This window comes from Phalacrocorax aristotelis, chromosome 9, assembly GCF_949628215.1.
Source record: "Phalacrocorax aristotelis chromosome 9, bGulAri2.1, whole genome shotgun sequence".
In the NCBI taxonomy this organism is placed as follows: Eukaryota; Metazoa; Chordata; class Aves; order Suliformes; family Phalacrocoracidae; genus Phalacrocorax; species Phalacrocorax aristotelis.
In genome coordinates this window covers 34,398,374-34,420,363 of record NC_134284.1, presented here as the reverse complement: position 1 = coordinate 34,420,363, position 21,990 = coordinate 34,398,374, and the positions used below count along the sequence as shown (strand labels likewise).

General features: G+C 47.0%; 2 protein-coding genes across 4 annotated transcripts; one reads left to right on the top strand and one right to left on the bottom strand.

Annotated features, from left to right (window-relative positions):
* The first annotated feature begins 740 nt into the window (after positions 1 to 740).
* On the top strand, positions 741 to 8,770 carry CDKN3 (cyclin dependent kinase inhibitor 3). 3 transcript variants are annotated; one of them, XM_075104314.1, is made up of 8 exons: positions 741 to 790; positions 926 to 1,008; positions 1,579 to 1,634; positions 3,162 to 3,206; positions 4,713 to 4,935; positions 5,848 to 5,879; positions 6,777 to 6,880; positions 8,467 to 8,770. In XM_075104314.1, the coding sequence occupies exons 1-8, from the start codon at positions 779 to 781 to the stop codon at positions 8,548 to 8,550; spliced, it is 639 nt and encodes a 212-aa protein (XP_074960415.1). In that variant the 5' UTR covers positions 741 to 778; the 3' UTR covers positions 8,551 to 8,770. The 3 variants fall into 3 exon arrangements, with proteins under 3 accessions (XP_074960415.1, XP_074960414.1, XP_074960413.1); XM_075104313.1 differs by having other exon boundaries at positions 8,464 to 8,770; XM_075104312.1 differs by having other exon boundaries at positions 6,777 to 6,898; positions 8,464 to 8,641.
* A 4,222-nt stretch (positions 8,771 to 12,992) lies between these two features.
* CNIH1 (cornichon family member 1) lies at positions 12,993 to 21,374 on the bottom strand. The gene is made up of 5 exons (XM_075104315.1): positions 21,211 to 21,374; positions 19,540 to 19,608; positions 16,120 to 16,232; positions 15,067 to 15,210; positions 12,993 to 14,247 (listed from the first exon to the last, which is right to left on the bottom strand). The coding sequence occupies exons 1-5, from the start codon at positions 21,289 to 21,291 to the stop codon at positions 14,220 to 14,222; spliced, it is 435 nt and encodes a 144-aa protein (XP_074960416.1). The 5' UTR covers positions 21,292 to 21,374; the 3' UTR covers positions 12,993 to 14,219.
* Between the last annotated feature and the right edge of the window lie 616 nt (positions 21,375 to 21,990).

Here is a 21,990-nt window from a genome sequence, read left to right as displayed (position 1 = left end):
TACCCAAAATCTCTGCAGGGCACCTGGGAACCCCTTGAAGACTCCCCTGCACCCACAAAGGCCACAGACAGACACAAAAACCACACTAATACCAAGAAGGGACACCATACTGCACTCCAACCCAGCAAACTCAAGCACACCTCTCTCTCACGCCACAAGCGAAGGCTCACATCTGTCTCCGTGTTGTAGCCACAGCCTGTGGGGATGTAGATTCTGGAACCCACAGGCCCACTTTTCAGGAAGGGGCCTTCCCTTCAGCTTTTCCCTCCCACCCCACCTGCACTAAGCACACCACAGCAGATATAAGACCACCAGAGACAAATGGAAATAAAAGGCTGGCACTGCAGGAGCCTGGGAAAGCACTCTACGCTTACCGGGTGCTTTCCAGCACCACATTTATCTCAGGAACAGCATCCCAGATGATAAAGACTTGGCCGATTTGGAAACAATTCGCTATAGACCAGAAAAAGCCTAATTCCACCCCTTTTTCAGTCAGAAACGCGACGCCCGCTTTACAAAGGAACTAGGGGAAGACGGAGCTGCCTGCGGCGCGAGACGTAACCCCTTCCCGCCACGCCGCCTCAGCCAATCAGCGCAAAGAGCGCCGCCGCTGGCTTTTCATTTTTTAAAAAAGCCCGCCTCTCCTTCGTTATCCGCCAATCAGAATGCTCCTCTCATGAAGCCCTTTGGATGCTTTCCACGCCTCCGGAGCGCGGCAGCTTCCCATTGGGCGAAGGGCGGGGACAGTTCAAACCGGCGGCGGCCGGGGAGCAGCGCCATGGTGAAGCCGGTGAGGGCCGGGGCTGGGGCTGGGGCTGGGGCTGGGATCGGGGCCGGGACCCCCGGGGCGGCGTCCGCGCCGGCTCAGCCGCGGGGCAGGCCGGACGCCAGCCCCCAGTGAGTTCCTCATTCTCTCCCGTCGCAGCCCTGCGCGACCCAGACGGGCGACTTTGACTCCTCTGAGGACGAGGCCGCCGAGGAGGACCCGAGGCCGCTCCCGATCTCCTGGTGAGACGCGCCCCGAGGCGGGGGCGGTGTCTTTTCCCTCAGAAACTACCTGGGCGTTTGCATTAAATCCCGCTCTGGCAAATCGGGAGGGTTTTTCCTGAAGGAAGCCGGAGCCGGGCTCTGGTGAGCTGCCAGAGCGAGGGCTGAGGCTGCGGTGAGCCTAACCCTGAAGAGGGATTTCAGGTGCCTCTGAAAAGGGATTAAGCTGGTGCTGGCGAGCTGTCAGCGGGTGTGGGGCCAGGTGCGGGTGTGGAGGCGGTTTCCAGTCGCGGTCGGTCGTGCCACCCCGAGCGCCTTGGTAGATTTTTGTCTGGCAAATATCGTGGGGATTTTTCAACACTTTCCACCTCTTGGGCAGGGGTATGTGATGTTCACTGCCAAGCGTGTGACTCCCTTGCCTAATGTTGTGGAAATAACACCAGAATACTTCCATTTTACTCTTAAATTCTAGGTAGGTAGCTCTTGTCACGATCCCAGGGAAATTGAATGTCTTGCAGTAAGTTATCTCTATTCAAATAATCAAAATGTTCTGATCTGATTTTTTTTTATTTGTTTTTTATTTTCTGATAGGTTGTCTTTGTCGCCTGCCTACTCTTCTGAGTTCCTCGGATTATGTTCCCTTCCAGGTAAGAAACATTCACTGAAATTTGCAGTCATGTTTGAAGCTGAAGAGAGGTAATATATTGTACCCCAAAATTCCGTGTTCCATTTACTTGGTGGGGTGACTTGTTTTGTAACCTACCACTGGAATAATTGTTTGAGAAATACCAAGGCTGATCGAGAGAATGTCTTAATGCAGGATTGTGTGGCAGAGTGGTAAGAGAATAGTGGCCATCCTCCACCATCATTTAAGATAGCTGGCTTTTAACCCAGGCTCACTATTTATAACAAGCAATAAGTGAAACAAGGATGCTTTGATAAATAATCCCTTTGAAAGATATACTGGGCTCAAATTATACTCACTCGCTGTGCTGACAGTCCTGTACCGCTCTCCTTTATCGTCTAGGTTGCACTACCATATAAAAATAAACATTTAAGCTTTCACTGTATTTGTAATTACCAAAACTGCAGCCACAGTGAATCCCCCGTGGTCACAAAAGAGATAGAACTGCTGGTGGTGACAATGTGCACTTCTCCTACTTCATTTAAAGCAGTTACTCAACTTTCATTTACAACTCGGAGAAATACAAGCTTGGGACTAACACCACAATAAAGAACTAGAAAAAAAGTGTTGAACAGTGTTTGAATTTAAGGTACCTTGAAGTGTGTGATGGCCAGTGCTGATGAAAATCCCACTAACACTTGAACACCAGTTAACATATATGCCAGAAAGGTCATTACATTTTTCAGCTACCTGAGCTGTTCATGTAGTAGCTTTTTAATCTTCAGGGCTAGCCCTGCCGATACAGCCCTTGGTCTTCAGGACTCTGCTGTCGTGCTTTCAAAAGGTGTTTCAGGATATGAACAGTCCTGGGTGTTGTCAGGGCAGGCATAATGACTGTGTGCCTGTGGGATTCTGGTTGAAGGAGGGGAGACAGAGAGAGGACACGGTGCAAATATTTTGAGCAATTAGATCTCATAAACCAAACAATAGCTGTGAATATTGCAGTGCAGCAATATTCCGTAGGCTTGCAGAAATGCCTTGGTAGCATGATCTGAGGCAAAATGGAAGTGGTGATACGCTGAAGATTGAACAGTAAGGAGGATTTTTAATATGATTTGTGCTGAGTATTACAGAACAGGGAACTTACTTTCCTACCAGTCAGCTGGACAACTCTTAAGTGATCTCTGTCCAGCCCTTTTATTTGTTGGTGGGTTTTGTTTTGTATTTTGTGGGGTTTTCGGTGTTTTTGATTTTTTTTTTAAGCTGTACCCTGATTTAAAATACCCAAACCTTCTCGTCTGGAAAATGTATAGGAGCTTAAAAACTTGGGCAGTTTATTTTTTAATCCTATTACATTACAGTTTAAGCAGACAATAATGTATAAACTGTCTTCTGCACTAGTGATCTATTTGTGAAAAGAACTGTGTTTATTTTGGCTGTCTGCTTTGGTTTTGGTGGGAGGTTGTCTGTGCTCTATTCTTCAGCTGTAGCAGCCATTCCATAAATGTCACTTACCTGGAGTGGTAATGTCATTCCTAATTTGTTTTAGGTTGCAGGTTTAAGGATGTTAGAAGAAATCTTCAAAAAGATATAGGTGAGTCGTCTGGCCAGTGTATAAGTGCCTCTCATTTCCATTAACAGGCAAGAACAATGTGCAGGTAAACTGAAAGTGTAAGTTACTGCAGGGCTAGAGGCTTACCTTGTCTTAGCCTGGAGACTGCTGGAGTTGCTGTTTATCTAATTTGGGCATAAAGAGCCAGATGCTGGGTATCTAAAACATGGTTTGACTTTGAGAGATGGTGATGTTTTATTCTGATATTTATTCTGATGGTGGAGCGTGTCCAGAGAAGGGCAACGGAGCTGGGGCAGGGTCTGGAGCACAAGTGTGCTGGGGGGCGGCTGAGGGAGCTGGGGGGGTTTAGCCTGGAGAAGGGGAGGCTGAGGGGAGCCCTTCTCGCTCTCTGCAGCTGCCTGAGAGGGGCTGGAGTGAGGGCGGGGTTGGTCTCTTCTCCCAGGTAACAAGTGATAGGACAAGAGGAAATGGCCTCAAGCTGCATCAGGGGAGGTTTAGATGGATATTAAGAAAAATGTCTTCACTGGAGGAGCAGTCAGGCATTGGCACAGGCTGCCCAAAGAGGTCGGGGAGTCACCATCCCTGGGGGGGGTTCAAAATATCTGTAGATGCGGCACTTGGGGAGATAGTTTAGGAGGCCTGGGGGTGTTGGGTTGGTGGTTGGATTTGATGATCCTAGAGGTCTTTTCCAACCTTAATGATTCTATGATCATACTTCCATAATGGCTGCTATAGTTGTCTAACATGCCATGATGTTAGAACACATAGCAGTTCTTTATAAAGCCTTGCTGGGGCTGTGTCTGACAGCGATCTCCAGCTGAGTTTTGGTAACACTGGGCTTGGAGACACAGCAAATATCTTAGCACAGTCACCATTATGAGTACTAGCTATCACCTTCACGTGTGCAGTGCCGCTTTCTCTGTGGTTTCTCTACCAAATATTGGAAAAGGAGTCAGGGTATTTCCAGGCTGGAGCTATACAGGCACCTGCATATCTTTCACAGTTACTATGAGCTCTGCTAAGTTCTGCGAAGGAGACGGCATCTTCAAAGCAGCTAGGACCAAGAAGAATTACAAACTTGTAATCTCCTTTTCCCAGAGAAAAGTGAGATTGGGATAGAAAAGCTGAAATCATGTAAAGATTTGTGCCTAGTATTCATCTGCAAACACTAGTAGAGCAGAGACTGATAGCAAAACCCCACAGTGTTTGGACACAGTCACAGATGGAGATGGGACAGAACCATGCTTAAGCTGTCAGCCGTTAGCAGACCGTTCTGAGCGCTGACATGCGTTCTGGTGAGGCTTGTCTCAAGCCTCACTCTGAACCAAGAAAATTCTTTTCGTGGGTCACCTGAAGGCAAATGTGGGAGAGACTCAGTAGAAGTAAATGCTGCTCAAAGCAATATTGCTAACTACTATTGTCTTAACCTCAAAATTAAACAAGAGAATCAGTACCAAGTAGCTTATCTGTTTATCCTCAAGCTTGATAAGATTTTGTTTATTTGCAAGTGTCTTAATCTCTTGGCAGAAGAACTAAAGACCTATGGGACCCAGGATATATTTGTGCTTTGTACCAGAGGAGAGCTGTTAAAATACCGAGTACCAAACCTTCTAGACTCCTACCAACAGCATGGCATCTGTGTGCATCACTATCCTATTCCTGATGGGGACGCCCCCGACATTGACAAGTGCTGCAAAATTCTGGAAGAGCTCAGAAGCTGCCTGGAAAGTAACCGGAAAACAATCATACAGTAGGTTCTGGTAGCTTCCCTTTCACCCCACGTTCCTGTAAAAGACACCAGCTTCCCTCTAGATGCATGACCAGCTGAAACAGAATCCTGTCAAATGACAGTTGCATTCTTTAGTGTTAGTTGGAGCTGTGAAAAGCTGCTTGTTTCTCCTCATGCACCCTTTTGGAACTAACATGTCCTTTGTAAGATTTGAATCTCCTATTTCCCCTTACTCTGTCCAGCAAGCACTTCAAAGTGTGTGTTGAATGGCACCATATGACTCCTTGCTGCTAGCCTAATTGGGTATCAGGTATACAACATGAGTTGTAAGCTAAAGCAGCTGTTGTCGGAGGATAACACAGCCCAGGGCTGTTTATCAGGGACTCGGTGGGCTCCAGTAGTGCAAAATTCACTCTTAAATTGTATGAAACTGGTTTAAAGTCATTTCTTTAGACACTTGTAGCTAAGCTCAGGGTAGAGGGGAAGAGCTTTCCAAGTTTCATGTTCCCTGGATGATCCTACTGACAGCTCCCTGCACAGGCATCCATGGACCCCTTGGGATTCCTGCCAATGCAGAACCCTGCTGCTGTCGTCAGCTCACAACCACCATCAAAGCCTTCCTCTGGAGCAGGATTTAAAGAAAATCAAGATTGCCCATCTTCATGTTTCTGGCCTCCTGTGCCTTTGGGACTCTTACCATGAACGATGGGGAACTTTAAAATTGCAGTTTCTCTAAAAAGATTCTACTTAAGGAGGGTCTGAAGAATAAATGGGAGCTAGCTTTGTCGGTATTTCTACAGAAATTCTTTCTTCTACCACTCTTCCTCTTGATTATATTAAGGCGAGAATTGTGTCTACATTTATGTACTGGGGGGGCTCTGGCGTTGCAGTGTCTTACAGCTTGTTACAACCAAATGTTTTCTTCTCTTTCAGCTGTTACGGTGGCCTTGGACGCTCATGTCTCAGTAAGCAGTTGTCTTCCCCCTCACGATGCCTGACTAACTAACCCATCTTGCAAACCCGTTCGCATCAGACAGCACTGGCTACAGGAGCCAAATTCTGCTTGAAGCTTAACTGTGGTTACAGTGCAAACTGCTGCGGGAGGTAGCAGGCTAGTTGATGTTTTTGAGCATGTTTCTTGGGAAAGGTGTTGTCAAATGGCAGTAACATTAGCTGCCTGTAGAAACTGTTTGTGCTGAGTGACATAAGTATGTCATGGTATAGCTCTGAGTATATAGGTGAGGGGATGGAGGGTCAGGCAGGGTCAGTCTGTCAGCGAGGCTGATAGAAAGTTCTTTCTTACTGACTCTCTGTTTTCACTGCAAATTTTAGTCTCCTCTGACTGATGGGATTGCACTTTCCCCTCTTCCCTGAACGCCTCCTCAAGAAAAGGAGATGAACCTATTCCTCTGCACCTTTCTTCAGCCCAACGTCCCCCAAACGCTTGCAGGGGCGTTCGTTATTGTGTGCGCCCCAGAAGGAAGGGGTGGTCGTATTGCCAAAAAAGCAAATGTGGTCAGGAGACACAAAGGGGAATTAACTGGGTGTACTGGGATTTTTTTCTTGGAAAGACTTCAGAATTCACCTCCTGAATGGTGTTAGAAATTCAGGGGGGTGAAAAGTGGGAGGCTTTTTGCCTGTTTCCAAAGCCTGCACGCTGGGGCAGGAGCAGCAGGCAGATGGGGCCAGTGCCAACAAATGGTATTCAGCAAAAGATCCAACAGATCTGTGGCCCTGACACAATGCAGCGGAGCTTTGCTAGAGTGGTTTTCATGGAACAGACTGATTACTGTGCAGAAGTGGTTCTGTGTTGAGCAAGAAGTGCCCAGTAGCATACATGCAAATATACCTTTCCCTTACAGTAGCTGCATGTCTTCTGCTTCAGCTTTCGGATGCGCTGGCACCTCAGCAAGCAATAGACAGCCTCAGAAACCTGAGGGGATCGGGGGCGATACAGACCATCAAGGTAATGAGGCTACAACAGGTAATACACGTGTCAAAACAAGTGTGGAGAGCTCGCGCAGTCCTCTCCACTTCTCTCTCCACTTCACAAATGGATCCCCCTGGCTTTCTGAAATGTTCCACAGCTTGTGCCCCAGCTGCTCTCTTGGGTTTGAGCTTCTAGCATTCTGCTCTCATGCTGATTCTGCCTTGTTCTGCCTCTACTGAATCCAACTGCTGTTCTCCCTGTCCATTCTTCACTGTCATTAGTAACTTGTTGCTTCCTCCTCCTTATCACTGCTCATCACTCACTAAACTATTGTCCCTTTTCCTGCTGCTCACGTTCTCCTCACAGCTTAGACATCCACTCAATTTTTTCTGCCTCAGTGTTGCTCCACCTTCCTAACACAGCTAGCCATGTTCATCTTCCATAGCTATCACATCGATACACTGGCAGTCTCCTTTTAAGAAGTATCCCCAGCACTAGTGTTAAAACCTACATGGAGGGAGGCCTCAGCTGCTGAACATAGCAGGTTTTTCTTCTTTTGGTGGGATTTTTAGCTACTCTGTGTACATATTTCTGTTGATACAAGTCCTAGATGTTATGCTCTTAAAACAGTTCTACGTAGTGGAAAGAGGAGCTGACATTTAAAAATTTCACGGTATAGTAGTTTCTGAGGAGAAAAAGAGTTGCCTAAAGACTGTCTCTTTGTTAGCTCTAAGCCTCTCTGGAAGGCAAATTTTGTTTAAACTACCTGTTGAAAATCAGTTTTCCACAAACCAAGGAGGCAGGTGGGGAGCAGCTTGCGTCCCTGGCTGAAGAGGCGGGGAAGGATACTCACAGATGTTATGATTAGAAGCCCTCAGAACCACTTGGGGTGAATGATCTGCCCTTTAGCCTCTGCTGACCAACATTTTTTATCTCATTTTGAACACTTGCATATTAATACTCCACATGATGTGTGAGTTCACCTAAGAACCCTTACTACAAACTTTTGTACGCCATCATACTAGCTAAAGGCTGTGTTCTGCACCATGGGCTCGTTATGGAGAGAGCAATACTCTGGGTGACCCAAATAAAGGAGCTTTGAATTCTGACATGAAACCCCCACCTATGAAGACCGCGTGTCCCGGTTCTGGCTGGGAGAGAGTTAATTTTCCTCCTAGTCAGTGGTACAGGGCTGTGTTTTGGATTTAGGATGAGAATAATGTTGATAACACACTGATGTTTTCTTTGTTGCAAAGTAGCGCTTACACTAGTCAAGGACTTTTCAGCTTCTCACGCTGCCCTACCAACATTATTCTCACCCTAAATCCAACCCACAGCCCTGTACCAGCGACTAGGAGGAAAACTAACTCTCTCCCAGCCAAAACCAGAACACTGTGTTTTGCATTATCTTGAGCTTATGTGTGCCCTTACGAGCCAAGATCTGTGTGATCTGTGTCTGATGGTGAAAAATTCCAGAGGACTTGGAGTAAGCACAAGAACAAATAGACGGACTAGAGGGTGCAGTTTTCATCCGGGGGTATGAAAGAGCTTTCTAAGATGGGCAATGCCTCTTCTGGAAGTACCGAGCACTCATTACAAATCCGGTTGTGCTTTTTCAGCAGTACAATTACCTTCACGACTTTCGAGAGAACCTAGCTGCACACCTGGCAACAAAGGACACTATATTAAGATCGGTATCGCGGTAACTAATCCCGCCGTGGTGTATCTCTGCGTCTACGTGGCCGCAGCAACACCTGGACAAGACACCTCACTCCTGACCTTTACAGTTTCTGCTACTGCCTGTGTGACACAGCTGCTTGCTTCCAAATCCGTGTGTAAAATGGTGGGGTGGGGGAAGGAAATCCTACAGGGCACGCAGCATCTTCCTCTGTTTGCCAGCCTTTAATACTCACTGCCTTAAAAAGACATGGAAATGTATTTGTGTTCATTACTGTCCCGCTGGCGGGCCTGCACGCCTAACGAGCTTGTCTGCAGCGTAATAATGACTTACACACCGGCCGCTTCATGTTTGCCATCACTTGGTGCCGACAGCGTGCACCTCCGCTGCCACCGAACTGGTACGCTGGTGTTTGCGTGTTGACATCCTACAGGCTGCTTCAGCAAACTTACCAGGCTGTCAAGGCAGTGACTGAATTCCCTTTCTACTTCGTCTCTGTTCTACGTAGGGTGAGAATTGGGACAGACAGTTGGACGCGGAGGTGGGAGCTGCGAGGTAACAGAGTAGTCTGTAGCTTCCCACAGCTAAGTGCAGGCTTCCAGTGCTGACAGGCTGGCTTCTGCTCCAGTGTGTAGGGGAAGGAAAAGGGGGAGGGGTGAGGGATAGCTCCTCCTCTACTGCCTTTGTAAGAGAGTCATGCTGGGGTGATGTAGCTAGATAGAAACTACAGCACTGGAGCTCTTTCAAAAAAAAAGCTGCAGCTGTATCTTTAAACCAAAGGACAATTGAGCATGAAAATTTTCCTGCTGGAGTGCTTCCCCCTTACGACCTAGTGAGAACTCACTCAAAACTGCCACGGTTCCGCTCTCTGTGTTCAGAGATATTTAGGAACGAGACCCCCTCGTTCTGACAGAAGGAGGTTTTGTACCGAAGATCCGTGACAAACCACACGGGTTTTTATATGAATACGGTAGGAAGAGACACTACGCTGTAGCTGCGTGGGTGAGCTTCTGGCACAGCACTTCTGTGTGCTAACGCTAGGGAAAGTAAATAAACAATCAGCTGTGGGCTGGAGGGAATCTCACAGAAATGTGGCTGTACCGGTCCACGTCCCTCCTGTTTAACTATATCCGCTCACAAAGACCAGAGAAGATGAACAGACTCCTGAAGAAAACATTTAAACTAGTTCTCTCCTGTTCTGAGGAAGCGATTAGCATCCACAGCGCTGCCCAGGTGTCCTCCGGCGCTGCGTGAGGTGAGTTTTGGCTCTGGGAAGGAAGCCGGTGTCACCGACACTGTGCCTTTCATCGTCAGACAAACCAACAGAGTCGAGGAACTGTTGCCTCTGGGCTGAAGTTGCTGTGCAGTTGCTGGCAGCTGCGTGTCGCCGTCCTGCCTGTTCTCCTGCCTCCTTGTCGCCTCCTCTTCCCTGCAGTTAATTCTGAAGTGCTTTTTCCCCGAGTGCTTCAAGAAACCGACTGGGCACCTGTCCAGTACCAGCACCAGCAGGGCTGTGCTGCTGCCCTGCTCCAAGGGTCACCCTGCCGTGCTCCCCAGTGCTGCAAGCCTACACTTCCCCTGGGCCTACAGCGACACAGTTGGGTTTTGGTGTATTTCGTTAAAGTTTTGCTAGTTTTCAAGTCCGAAGTTGTGATGTGAGGCTCTATCACAGCACCGGTGGTTTTCAGTTGAACTCGCTGCTTTGCTAACTTTACAATTTATAACCTTCTCTTAACATGTTTGAACTTGGACACGAACGCATGTTTAAAGGTGATTTCTACAGATGATATTTGTTTAGCTCTTACTACCCTTCCCTTCCCCCCCTCCTAAGGCAGGCAACAGAAACTCTTCCAGAAGTTTCCACAGCATGGGGTCACTTACAGAGGATACTTTGCTCCGAACATGTATTGTTCTGTCCCTGACGCTTCTCCCCAACACTCAGACAAATCACAAAACCAAAAGGAGTGTCTGTCCCTCCTTCAGCACTGAATCCTTGCAGCTGAAGGTATTCGGATATTAAATACATCAGATGGATTTTTACAATGACTTGGCAGGAAACTTGCTGACAGCAAGATAGAAATGGTCTTTATTTTCTCCATAATCTTTCGCCTCCTGGAACTCCCAAAATCACTTAATACCACGTTCACAATTTGGATGCGGAATGACCAGTACGCGAGCTGGGCATCATGCGTGCTCCACATGCATCGGCTGCTTTCACGAGGAATACTCCGGTAAAACGTGGGTGTGAGGCTCACACCGCTGGGTACAGACACAGGGTTCACACCGCCCAGCAGCTGGGTGGGTGCTGGTAGATGCCAACCTCTTTTTTTTTTTAAATAAAAGTGCTGAAACCAGTTTCTAAACAGCTTTCTCTGAAGGACTCTGGTCGGTGGTCATCACTCTTTAGCACGCCAGGTTCTTGTAGGACTTTTTAACTCCTAACTTGCACTTCTGACCTTTCTCTGCAATGTTTTGACAGTTTAAAGACCTTTGACGTGAGATTAAATTCTGCAGTCCTCATGTATTTAACCACAGTGGGCAGGACAGGCTCCACATAAGCATTTTGCTCCTGGGGTTAGTGGAGGATTCAAGTCCACCAGCAGAACAGCACTGGCGAGCCACGGCGCTGCGCCTACCCCCGAACGCCTCTGTTCAGGAATACTCACGGGCGCTTTTACGTTAAAAATTTTACTTTACGTGTAAAGCCTGTCATCGACAGGACCACGCAACATTGTGCTAAATATCCCTGGGTAAAGCCTCCACAGCCAGAGGGGGCGTTCAGAAGAAGCTCTCAGGTAGACTCGGTAAATCGTGCACTGTTTATTCTGGTGGGTAATTTGGCTTAAATCAGCCCCAGTACCGGGGAACGAGGGATTTCCTTAGAAGGCAAAGGAGAGCTAGCGGCTGTGAACCAGTAAGTCTCATTTCCATAACAAATTAATAAATATACAAACATAACAAAAGGGTTAATTAGTTTTGCTTACCCAGGCTGAAGTCGTATCTTACAGCAGTCTCTGCCAGAGCCAAGGAGCAGGAAAATAAAAGCGATCCAACAGGAACAATGTTCCCAAGTTTCCAAAAAGCTTTTCAAAAATTCTTTTGCTAAAACCTCAAAATTATTATTGCATGAGGAAGAAAAATTCTCTTGTCGATTAACAACTGACCGAAAGGGATTGCAGAACAGGAATACAGAGTTTGTGGCGAGGAGGGGCTCCGCAGAGCTCCAGAGGGGTGCGGGCTGGAACCCGCGCCTGCGCAGAGCAAACAAGGGCACCAGAGAAAGCCTGCAACCGCTGCAAGCGTCTTGGGACAGCCAGGGAAGGGGGAAACGCAATCTCGTAATGCCAAATGCTTGAGCAACGATGGCACGTGAAATTAGGTGTCAGTGAATGCAAAGAGGAAACACACAAGAAAAACCATTTTATATACATAGTAGTAAGCTGTCAGGTATCTATTTTAGGAAAGAAAAGTCAAAGTTATCGCAGCCTCAATTGTCATACCTCCAGTACTTTATAAAAAGAGAAGAATTCAGAAGTGGAGAGCAGGAAACCACCGCTCTGAATCCCCTGGGCACCCAGATCTGTGTGATGACAATAGTCCTGGCCTCCTCCAGCTTAGAAAAGGAAAATTTGCGGAGGAGAATGGATAATCGCAATGCTATGGCAGGACTTGCTCTGAGCAAAGAGCTCCTAGAAAAACTCAGATGGAAGACGGTTTACAGTGTGTGGAGAAGGGCTGGCCACGCAGGAGGAATACAGGAACGTCAGGGTATGCAGAGGTGTGATGAGGAAGGCCAAGGCCCGCTTGGAACTCAGTCTGACAAGGGGTGTCCAGGATAACAAGAAGGGCCTCTTCGAATACATCAGCAGTAGAAGACTGAAGAAAGTGGGGGCCCGCTGCCGACGAGGTGGGGGCCCTGGTGAGGCAGGATGCAGAGAAGGCAGTTACGGAATGCCGCCTTTGCTTCCGTCTGCACTGCTACGGCTGGCCCCAGCCCCCAGAGGGGAGAGACAATCTGGAGGAAGGAGGACTGCCCCTTGGTTGAGGAGGATGGGGTCAGAGATCACAAGAAATAAGAGCTCAGGGGCACCACATGAGAACTCTTAAAGTAGTTTGTGTTTTTTTTTTTACATACCGAGTAATTCCCTTGCAGAACTCACTGTCTTGGGGCATCTTCCACACTAGGCCATACACGCACTCAAAACGCAACTGAATTAATGGAAGAAAAGCTACTCGAGGGCTGTTTACGATGCCATACTTCTAGCTTGGGACATCCGTGGCAGGTAGGATTCTAAATACAGTCTCTCATGCCTCAGGCAGAGAAACTCAGTGCCTGCCCTATTCCATATCCTTTCCCCTCCGTCACTGCCACTGGAGTACCTGGATTTCTGGTCGAGCTCAGTGCAGCCAATTCGTACGATTTTTATTGCACGCAACACCCGAGGGACCCAAAGTGAACAAATAACACAGTTTATACAAAAACATTTTACTAGAACTGGGAAATTATTCGTTATTCTCCAGCACAGGTAAATGAAAAAGATTCCTAATTATGACTCCTAAATCAAGCAACTGTTGCAGTAACAATTTACAATGCAATATTGTAGTTTATCTGAAACAACTTGCCCCTTCCCCTTCTACTATTTATCTGCAGACTCACAGGGAAAAAAAAAAGCAGGAAGTCAGAGCTTCCCTCTTCCAGCCATAAGTTCATTCAGTGTTCTATTTTTAAAAGGTAATGCAACTATCCATCATAAAACAAACAGGTGAATACAGCACGTATCTGCTCAATTTAAAACAAAACAAGGCACCAGGTAAAAATAAGTGTTTCTGAATTTGTGATTTTTTTTTTATTATTTATTGCACTAAGGAACAGCAGGGCAGTTTCACAATCTCACTTTCTGCTTTGAAAAGGTCTGCAATATTACTCTTAAACTCAAGAGTATTTTCATCATTGGACTTGATAAATGTCATAGGTTTGTCCATTTGTTAAAAAGACAGCACAGGCATTAAAAAAAAAAAAAGTCATTTCAAATCACGTCTTTGTGGACAATTCAACTTCTCCTACCACAATGACATATGCTTGAGATGAAAGCAAGGCTAACGTTCAGTGAAAATACAGCGGTCTCTGAACCATGCACATACAGGGAAAGGTTAGCCAGATAGAAAAAACAAAATAAAAAAGAACTCCTATTTTTGCCACTGTGTCCGTGAATTCGTCTCTTAAGACCAGCGTCACCTACAGGTAACACACAGAGCACCTCCAGTCCTTCCCACGCGCTCGGCAGCTACAGCTGATCTACAGTTAGAGTGGGATACGCAAGTCCAAGCGAGCCACTACAAAGCCCAGCCTAAAGAAAATCCCTAGTGTACTAAGGCTAGTCAGTAACCAATCCCTACGTGAAGATTATGGCTGTTCCTTGTGGAGTGCAACGTCAAAACTTTTCACAACCCAGTACTCTTTATATTAATTTACCTGTAATTCTTTAATTTTAGTGTCCCAGCAAGATATATGAAAACAGTCTTTCCACAAGTACAAAATGTGGAAATATTTTAAAAATAGGGGAGTCATTGTTTTCTAATGTAAATACGATCATCAGATTCCGTATTTAATCTTGGTAAGAGGTTCCCGTTGTAAGGAATCCATGTTTTGTGGCTTTTGCATGCACTTAGCTGGAACAAAGCTTTCTGAATGTCTTCTTAAGAGCTCACCAGAACATAAATCATGCTGGAAAATAAAACAAAAACATTAAGATGCAGCATTTTGATTAGCAATATACATTTAATTATAGGGTCATATATTCTAAGGGATGAATCCGTGTGAGGTATGTGGGTCACAACTGAAGACGTTACGCAAAGTCACAAACACATCAGGAGGGTGTTACAAAGCACAACGTGTACTGATGCAAGAGCCAGTTGTCACCGCATTGAGTGACACCGTAACAGGGAGCCCTGTGTAAACGTGACGCCTCCGTGTCAACAGCCCAAACGGCTCCAGCTGCAGTGGAGGCAGCGCAGCGTGCCGAGAGGAAGCGGGACCACCCGCCGGCTCCCACGTCACACCAGCTGGTGCGGATGGGATCACCGAGCGGTGACGTGGCTTTGGGCTTGAAGGAAGAACCGGGAGGAGGAACCCGGCGGTGGCACTGGCTTTTGTGCATCCCGCCCTTGTCACTCGTGGAATGACGCCTCTACCTCTGACTTCAACAAAAATCACATTTACATCAAAATACCTACTTTAAAGTTACGACTCTTCCAGCTTCTTGCAGAAAATACCAGGGGGGTTATTATATTATGCTCAAAGGAAGAAAAGCTTGGAGCTTTCCAGTCTCCAGTCATGGTATAGAGATTGAAATTAGTAATTCCGACCTAATGAAGACTTGCGTTTTAAAACAGAATAAATTGTGATTGTGGGGATTCTTTTTCAGGCAAGTTGGCACTATTTATATTCCTACATAAAAAATTTCTCTTGTGCGCTGAGCACAACCACAAAAAATTCAGACTGAAGATGAGATGGGAGACAGAAGGGAAAAAATTAAAAACTTACCCATATAGATAGTAAAAAAATGATAGAAGGTAGAATGCTAATTTGCACCATCCTTCTTTCTGGCAATAGGCTAAAATATCTGCATTCATGATGGTCGTAGGATCGTACAGACCAGGGCCGCTCATCACCGGTCTACTCATGTACCTGCAAGTGACATACAGTTAGTTTTGTGGCGACGGCGACGGGAAACGTTGGTTCCTGCCCCCACCCAAGCGATACCAGGAGGGAGACCAGGAGTCACGCCCCTGACAGCAAAGCCCACTGCCTGCATGCAGGAGGCGGCCAACTGCAAGAGCAATATGAAGCTCCAAGCTGTGGAAGAGCTTTCACAGATGGTGCCATGACATGTTGCCTCAGCCTTAAACCAAGCTTAACTCTGGTATACCAGAAGGAAAGAGGACAGAAAATGGGATTCTTTATGGAAGGGTTGGAAAAGCTGGAGGGGAGACCAGCGTATAACCTTATGTGACCTACAGCCCCTGCTCATTAATACAGCGCATGCTGGCTACCATGCTGAAGGAATACTCACATGGGTCAATACAAAACGATCCTGAAATCATAGCTTAACACAGGTTACTGGCAAAAACAGCCCTACCTCCACCCCGATTCCTCCTCATGCCAGGAGTAGCACAGCCACAGCCATGCACTGAAAGCTGTTTTGCAGGGTTACGTTTCAGCCAGACGGGCTCCCTCCTGCAGCTCCCCGCACAGGACTAATACCAGCATGAGGAGAGGTGGTGCCTGTGTCTTAGCGGTAGGAGGAAAGCAGGATTGCCGCTTCTCCTGGCAATCCACACTGTGAATCTGCAGTATCAGTAGGCCTCTGACATGTCGGCTACCTTTAGCATGCACAGACCCCCATACACAACTCACTTCTTGCGTAGCACAAGAGAATAACAAACGAAAATGACAGAGAAAGCAAAGTGCTGGTTCTTATTTTACAGCCATGAAATAAACTTTCTCCGTGTCATATCAGAAAGCATCTTCATTTGCCGAAAGACAGAGAACACTTAACGGGAAGCACTGCAACAGTTACCAGGAGTACAGTATTACCTCCAAATATGATAAGCCAACAAAGGCATATTGAGACCCAGCGTAAGCCACTCTGCTGCACAGAGAAACATAACACAGAAGAATGCATGGATGAGGTACTCTGGAAGTACAAGCTGGAAAAGAAAAATACAGGTTAGAGGTTTCATTTACTCAAAGCAAAGTGCGTGGTGTTTAACCTATTTTGGAGGTAAGTTATTGCTTAAAAATATTATTAAAAACAACACTAACATGAGCAAGACTGCAGGAAGTGAAAACAGCAACCAGCAGCACGTGCCTTGCTGTTTTCACATGACATTCATGAATCAAGAAGAAAAATTTACAAAATTAAATGCTCGGAACATTAATTTTATAGAAGCAATAAAAAAACCCAAAAAAAACCAAAAACTAAGTGCACTGTTAACAGATTCCACGCTTTATACGTGACTTTCATAACAGAAGAGATCATTGAGATATTTCTGCTCATGCAACAGAGAAATATCAGAAGGAAACATGCTCCATACAGAGGTTTATAGGCAAAGAGATGTTTTGTGTTTTCGTTTTACAGCTTTGTTTCAGTACTCACACGTACATAATTTTTCAAATTCAAACTATTGCCAAAATGTGAGATCCCAGACGGAGCTTTACCAAACCAAACCAGCAGCAGGGCCGTCACGCACACAGGTCTGCACGGAGACGAGCGCCGTGCTGCCGGCGGTGCAGGAGGGCACTACAGCGGCTCTGCACAAACACTTCAGGGCGTATTAGCCAGCTTCGCTTTCCTTCACAAGTACCTAATACACATGCTTGAGAGCATCATGCTTTCCAGCAGAAGCCCACAGAGCTAATTATCAGTTTACTATGAGACCACAGAAAGCGTGAAATGCCAGGTAGTATTAGTGTGATTAATAGGAATCATATGGAGAGATACATAGATTAAACACATGCAAAGAGCCAGCAAAACCTCACACCCACCACCAGAATAAGATTTTCTAAAACAAGTCACCCAAAGCAGTATCGTTTACTCCTTTATCACACGATTCAGAAAGAAGCAAGTCTGTAAGCTTTTCACTTCTCAACTCGGGACCACTAGAACATCTCCTCATGAAAGACACCCCGTTTCTACCTAAAGACGTGAAGTGCCGATGTATCGGTGCTCATGTGGGCACGTACGCGTACACGCACCAACATTCTGCCCCTCTTTTTTTGTGTGATATGACTAACGTTGCACAGGGTGACTACAATGAAGTCTCAGTGTTTTCTCATTTTTTTCATTCTCTCTAAGCAGACGCTTCTCTTAAACCCTGAGAATATCTTCCCAGAAACCGAAAAAACTACCAGCAGGCATTCTCCCCACTTACTTTGCTACAACATTGCGCTTCTCTAAATGAAGAATATCAGACAAAGCGAACTTGCATCGACATCAACAAAAGTAAGCTGTCATACATGAGATGTTTCGAAGTAAATATTTTTGTCCAGATCCTTCTTTGTGTACTTACCATTTACAACTTGCCAATGATTTAGAGCAGAACAACCACCACCACCCCACCCAAAGCACGATGCATTTGGCAGCCTGCCGAGTCAGATTTACCAGGTCTGAAAATCTGTAGTTTATTTAACTACACGTCTCAAAACACAGTTTTCTTTATCTTTTTTATTACGCCCTACTCCCACACCAGAACACCTCTCTCTCTCACTTCTACCACATTTTATCGTCCCTGGTCGTCCTAATGGAAAATGAACTACTACATATTCTACCGTGGTATTTATCACAGAAGCAAGGGAGGAAGAAATGTCGTTGCTGAGAAGAGATACTACTATCACAGGAGCAGGGAAGAGAAGGCATCAGTGTACTAAGCAGTTACTATTTTGGGCTAATCTCTCTGCCGAGGTGTCTCAATTCCTTCCAGGATTTTTGATTCTTTGTACAGGAAAACAACACCTCAGTGTGTTTGTCCAGCATCATTCACCAGATCCCTTCAAGAGTCTGGATGTTAACTTCACTTTTAGTGGCCAATCTACTTTCACAAGAATATAACAGCAAATATTAAGTTCTTCAATATTTCTCCAATTCACAAAGCTATCGTATCAATAAACATTACATGCACATGGGTTAACAGAAGGTTATTATTTGCGTTAAACATGCACCTCATAATACTTCAAAGGTTGCAATAAGATCATAATGCATAAATGTAATGAGAATTTGCCTTCCCCCATACTGTAGCAGAAATGACTGTAAAACAGACCAAGCAAGGGAAACTGTTAGATGCGCAGCTATCCCAGGATCAAACCCCACTCCGAGATGCAATCCTCTGCCTATCACCTCCTCTCCGTCCCACCTGCTCTCGCTGCCAACATACATGCTGTACGGCTAACATGCATTTCCCCCCCGCCAGCTACTGTAAATTCATTTTTCATTTGTGTAATTTACTTAACTCTTCAAAAACCCCATAAAGTTACAGTCCAGGCCACACCGCTGTGCTGCCCTACGTCCTACCTCAGCCTGGGCACACCAAGCCAAAGTAAAAACCATGAGAAATGCACAAAACCCCCTGCCATATCAAACTATATGCGCTTTAACAAGTGTCACTTTTGTTATTGGCCTGTTACAGACGGACGCAAATAATTTGTCCCAAAGGCTTTTCACAAACCAAGGAGCGTCAGAGTTGCATCCAAGAGGACACCAAGATACACCCCTGATCCTGGAACATGAAACGAAGAAGTGAAGATAACGCCTGTCACGTTATGTGCGCCTAAATCCTCAAACAAGATCAGAATTTACTTGGTCGTGCTTGAGAAACAGCCAGTCTCCTACAGTCTCAGGGTTCAATAAATCTTGCTTGAAAAGTACTATTTATTTCTATCTGAAGTTACTTCAGCTTATCGATAGGACATGTATAACAGGCATGTAACAGTTTTCCCCACTTCACTGGGTAAAGCAAGCGAAGTTTTGCACGAAATATGGAAGTCCGCAAAGTTGTTATCGACCTTAACAAACAAATAACGAGCAGATGAACAGGCACACTAAACAAAATGGCTTAATAGTTACAAATGTTCCTAACAAAAATGAAAGGAAAGTGGCATTAAAAACATTAAACTGAAAAGCAGTACACACCTTTAATGCAATTTTGACTCTTTTAATCTTTTTGACCTTTTCAACTGTCTTTGTGCCGAGAACGTAGAAAGCAGATTGAAAGAATGTTAGTACGACAGCTGACAAGATCACCAGCAGATTAATAACAGTCAGAATATTCAACTTGAAAGTAAAGAATCAGACAAAGAATCTTTCCTAGAACTTCTATTGAACAGCTAGGTTCTGTCCACCCATATGCAATTCTATTGCATCGTTTGAGTATGTCAAGATAACATCAAGACCAACCACTTTTACGTAAATTTATTTAAAAAAAAAAAAACAAAACAATAAAACATTAGCGTGCTACTTACAGGATTGAGTGTATTACATTGGTCTATGGGATTCTTGTAATCGGTCTTCAGTTCATCAAATGCTATAATCTAGGAAAAAAAAAATTGAAACAGTTATGATTCTGCAGTCCAGGAGCAACAACGTATTTTCTCCATGAAGAGTAACATTTTGGTACAGAGCCATAACATTCAAGTGCTGCCACCATATTCAGGAGCAGGATTTCTCCCGAGTACATTCTTTCTAACGTCATAAACCCCCAGGTAAGACACGATTGAGGTAGGTTACACAAACAAGAAAGCAGAAGATGCTTCAGGCATTCACAGACCCCTGCCCACACACTGCCCTTTTACCTCCCCACCAGCAACGAGTTTCCAGCGTCCCTTCCCGCAGTTTTTAGCCCCGCTCCCTGCGTGCAGACCCCAAACCTCACAAGCCATCTTCTTCGTTGCCAGCAGGAACCTGACACGGGGTTTGTTAATCAAGAAAAAGCAATAACAATCTTAAACGTTTCATCTCATTGTCAAAGTAAATGGTGACCCCGCATACATGTCCGAAAGGTGCATCTGTAAAAACCCACGTACGCTCGACCTTTTCATGCCACAACAACCAAAGACGCAGCACCAAATACAACAACAGCCGCTTCTCCAGAACAAACGTCGTGCCAGACAGACCAACTCGTCATCAGTACAAGATTCACTTATGTTCATATAAGCCCCGATATCCTTAGGGGAAAGGGCTTATGTTACATGGAACAGGTTTTGTTGAGGATAACTAGGAAGGTTGAAATAGTGCCAAGAACAACATCCTCCTCGCCTCCTCTCCTGGAGCAACACCTTGCAGCTGATCCAAGGTAGGTTCCCATCACTGCCTGTGACAGGATCAAGATGGAAAACTCTCCAAAAAAATAAAAATTAAAAAAACCTAAAAAATTAAATCTTAATACAAAAGCATGAAAAGAACGCAACACTTAACTCATTATTTCTGTTAAATAAGCAGCCAAACCGACTTCAGACTAAAAAAGTCCTCAACTGCTGCTTGTAAAAGCCTGCGCTCCTTTAAAACAGCGGTTAATAAAATGGATGGATCCCGGATCCCCGCCGGAAAATCCATTTTACCCACAGCCGAACACGGCCGGCTTCCCACCGGTGTGCGGGAGGGGACCGGCCGCGACGACGGCCCGGGGGAGCCGGGGGATGCCCGGGGGACCGGGCCACCCCTTCGGGGGTTCCTCAGGGGAGACTCCCCCGCACCTGCCCAGGGCGCCCCGGCCGAGCGGGCCGGCCCCGGCTGCCGCTTCGCGCTCGGTTTCGGCGGCGCCTCAGCCGGGCTCCTGCCGCCGCCGCTCCTCATCAGCGCTCCACCGGCGGCGGGACGGGCTGAGGGACCGGCACAAAGAGCGGGAAAACGGGGCCGCCCCTCCCGGCGGGCGGGCTGGCGGACAGACAGACACCTCCCCAGGCCGGGCCCCGCGGCCTTGCGCCAGCTCCGCGGGAGAATGGGCCGGGGCCTCCAGCCGGGGAGCGGCTGCCCCACGGGAAAGGGCCGCAGCGGCATGGACCCGTCCCCGATCCCCGTCCCTGTCCCGGCCATCGTGCCCTCAGGCCGGGCGGCGGGAGGGGAGGGCGGGACGGCCGCCCCTCAGGCCGGGCGGCGGGAAGGGAGGGCGCTAACGGCCGTCCCCGCGCACTCACATGCCAGATGGCGAAGAAGATGAGGGCGGCGGTGAGCAGCAGCGCCAGCATGTAGCAGAAGGCGGCGAACGTGAAGGCCATGGCGGCGGGGCCGGGCGAGGCGCGGCGGGGCCGGGAGCGATCATTCACCGCCGGGACGGGCCCGGACCCGCCCCCGCCGCCCCGCCCCGCCCCGCCCCGCCCGAGGGCGCCCCCTGCCGGGGCCCGCCGGCACCGCCGCCGGCGCGCGGGGGCGCCATTTTCTCGTGGGAGTGGGGTGGGGTGTTTTTTTCCTTCCCCCCACCGTGATACGTCCGACCGAACAGGCGGGAAAGGCCGGGGGGGGGCCGCGGGGAGCGAGGAAGGGGGCGTGCAAACACGCGTCTGCAACCCCACGTAACCGAAGACCAAGGAAACGGGGGTAAAATTCAACTTGAAAATGGAATTTGACCTAAACCAAGATGTTTTTCAGGTTAAACTGCGGGAGGCGGGCGTGCGATGGCGATAAATGTAGTTGGAGGGGGTTGCCGGGTGAATATGGGCTATGTCTGGAGAAAAGGGACACGGCAAATTTCCCTTGGGAAGAAATAGCGGCGAAGGGTGTGCTGCGCGTGCCCCGCAGGAGCCGGGTGACGAGTTTATACAGTCCCAAATCGATGCAGTTCGGGGCTTGCTCAAAAGAAACAAACAGTTTGAGGAGAACATCACATATTTTCCTTCTGCAGGGCCATATAAAAGTCGTTTTTTTCAAATTCAACAAAAAAAGATTCAGTTTTACACAGTGATACCTTGCAATAAAGG

Bases quoted from the DNA above. Each gene is read 5' to 3' on its own strand.
- CDKN3 (XM_075104312.1), top strand. The intron at 3,207-4,712 runs GTGAGTCGTCTG...ATCTCTTGGCAG, and splicing joins AAATCTTCAAAAAGATATAG to AAGAACTAAAGACCTATGGG. The intron at 4,936-5,847 runs GTAGGTTCTGGT...CTTCTCTTTCAG, and splicing joins AACCGGAAAACAATCATACA to CTGTTACGGTGGCCTTGGAC.
- CNIH1 (XM_075104315.1), bottom strand. From the start codon at position 21,291: ATGGCCTTCACGTTCGCCGCCTTCTGCTACATGCTGGCGCTGCTGCTC. The intron at 16,233-19,539 runs GTAAGTAGCACG...TTTCTTTTCCAG, and splicing joins AATGTAATACACTCAATCCT to CTTGTACTTCCAGAGTACCT. The intron at 15,211-16,119 runs GTAATACTGTAC...TGTCACTTGCAG, and splicing joins TTGGCTTATCATATTTGGAG to GTACATGAGTAGACCGGTGA.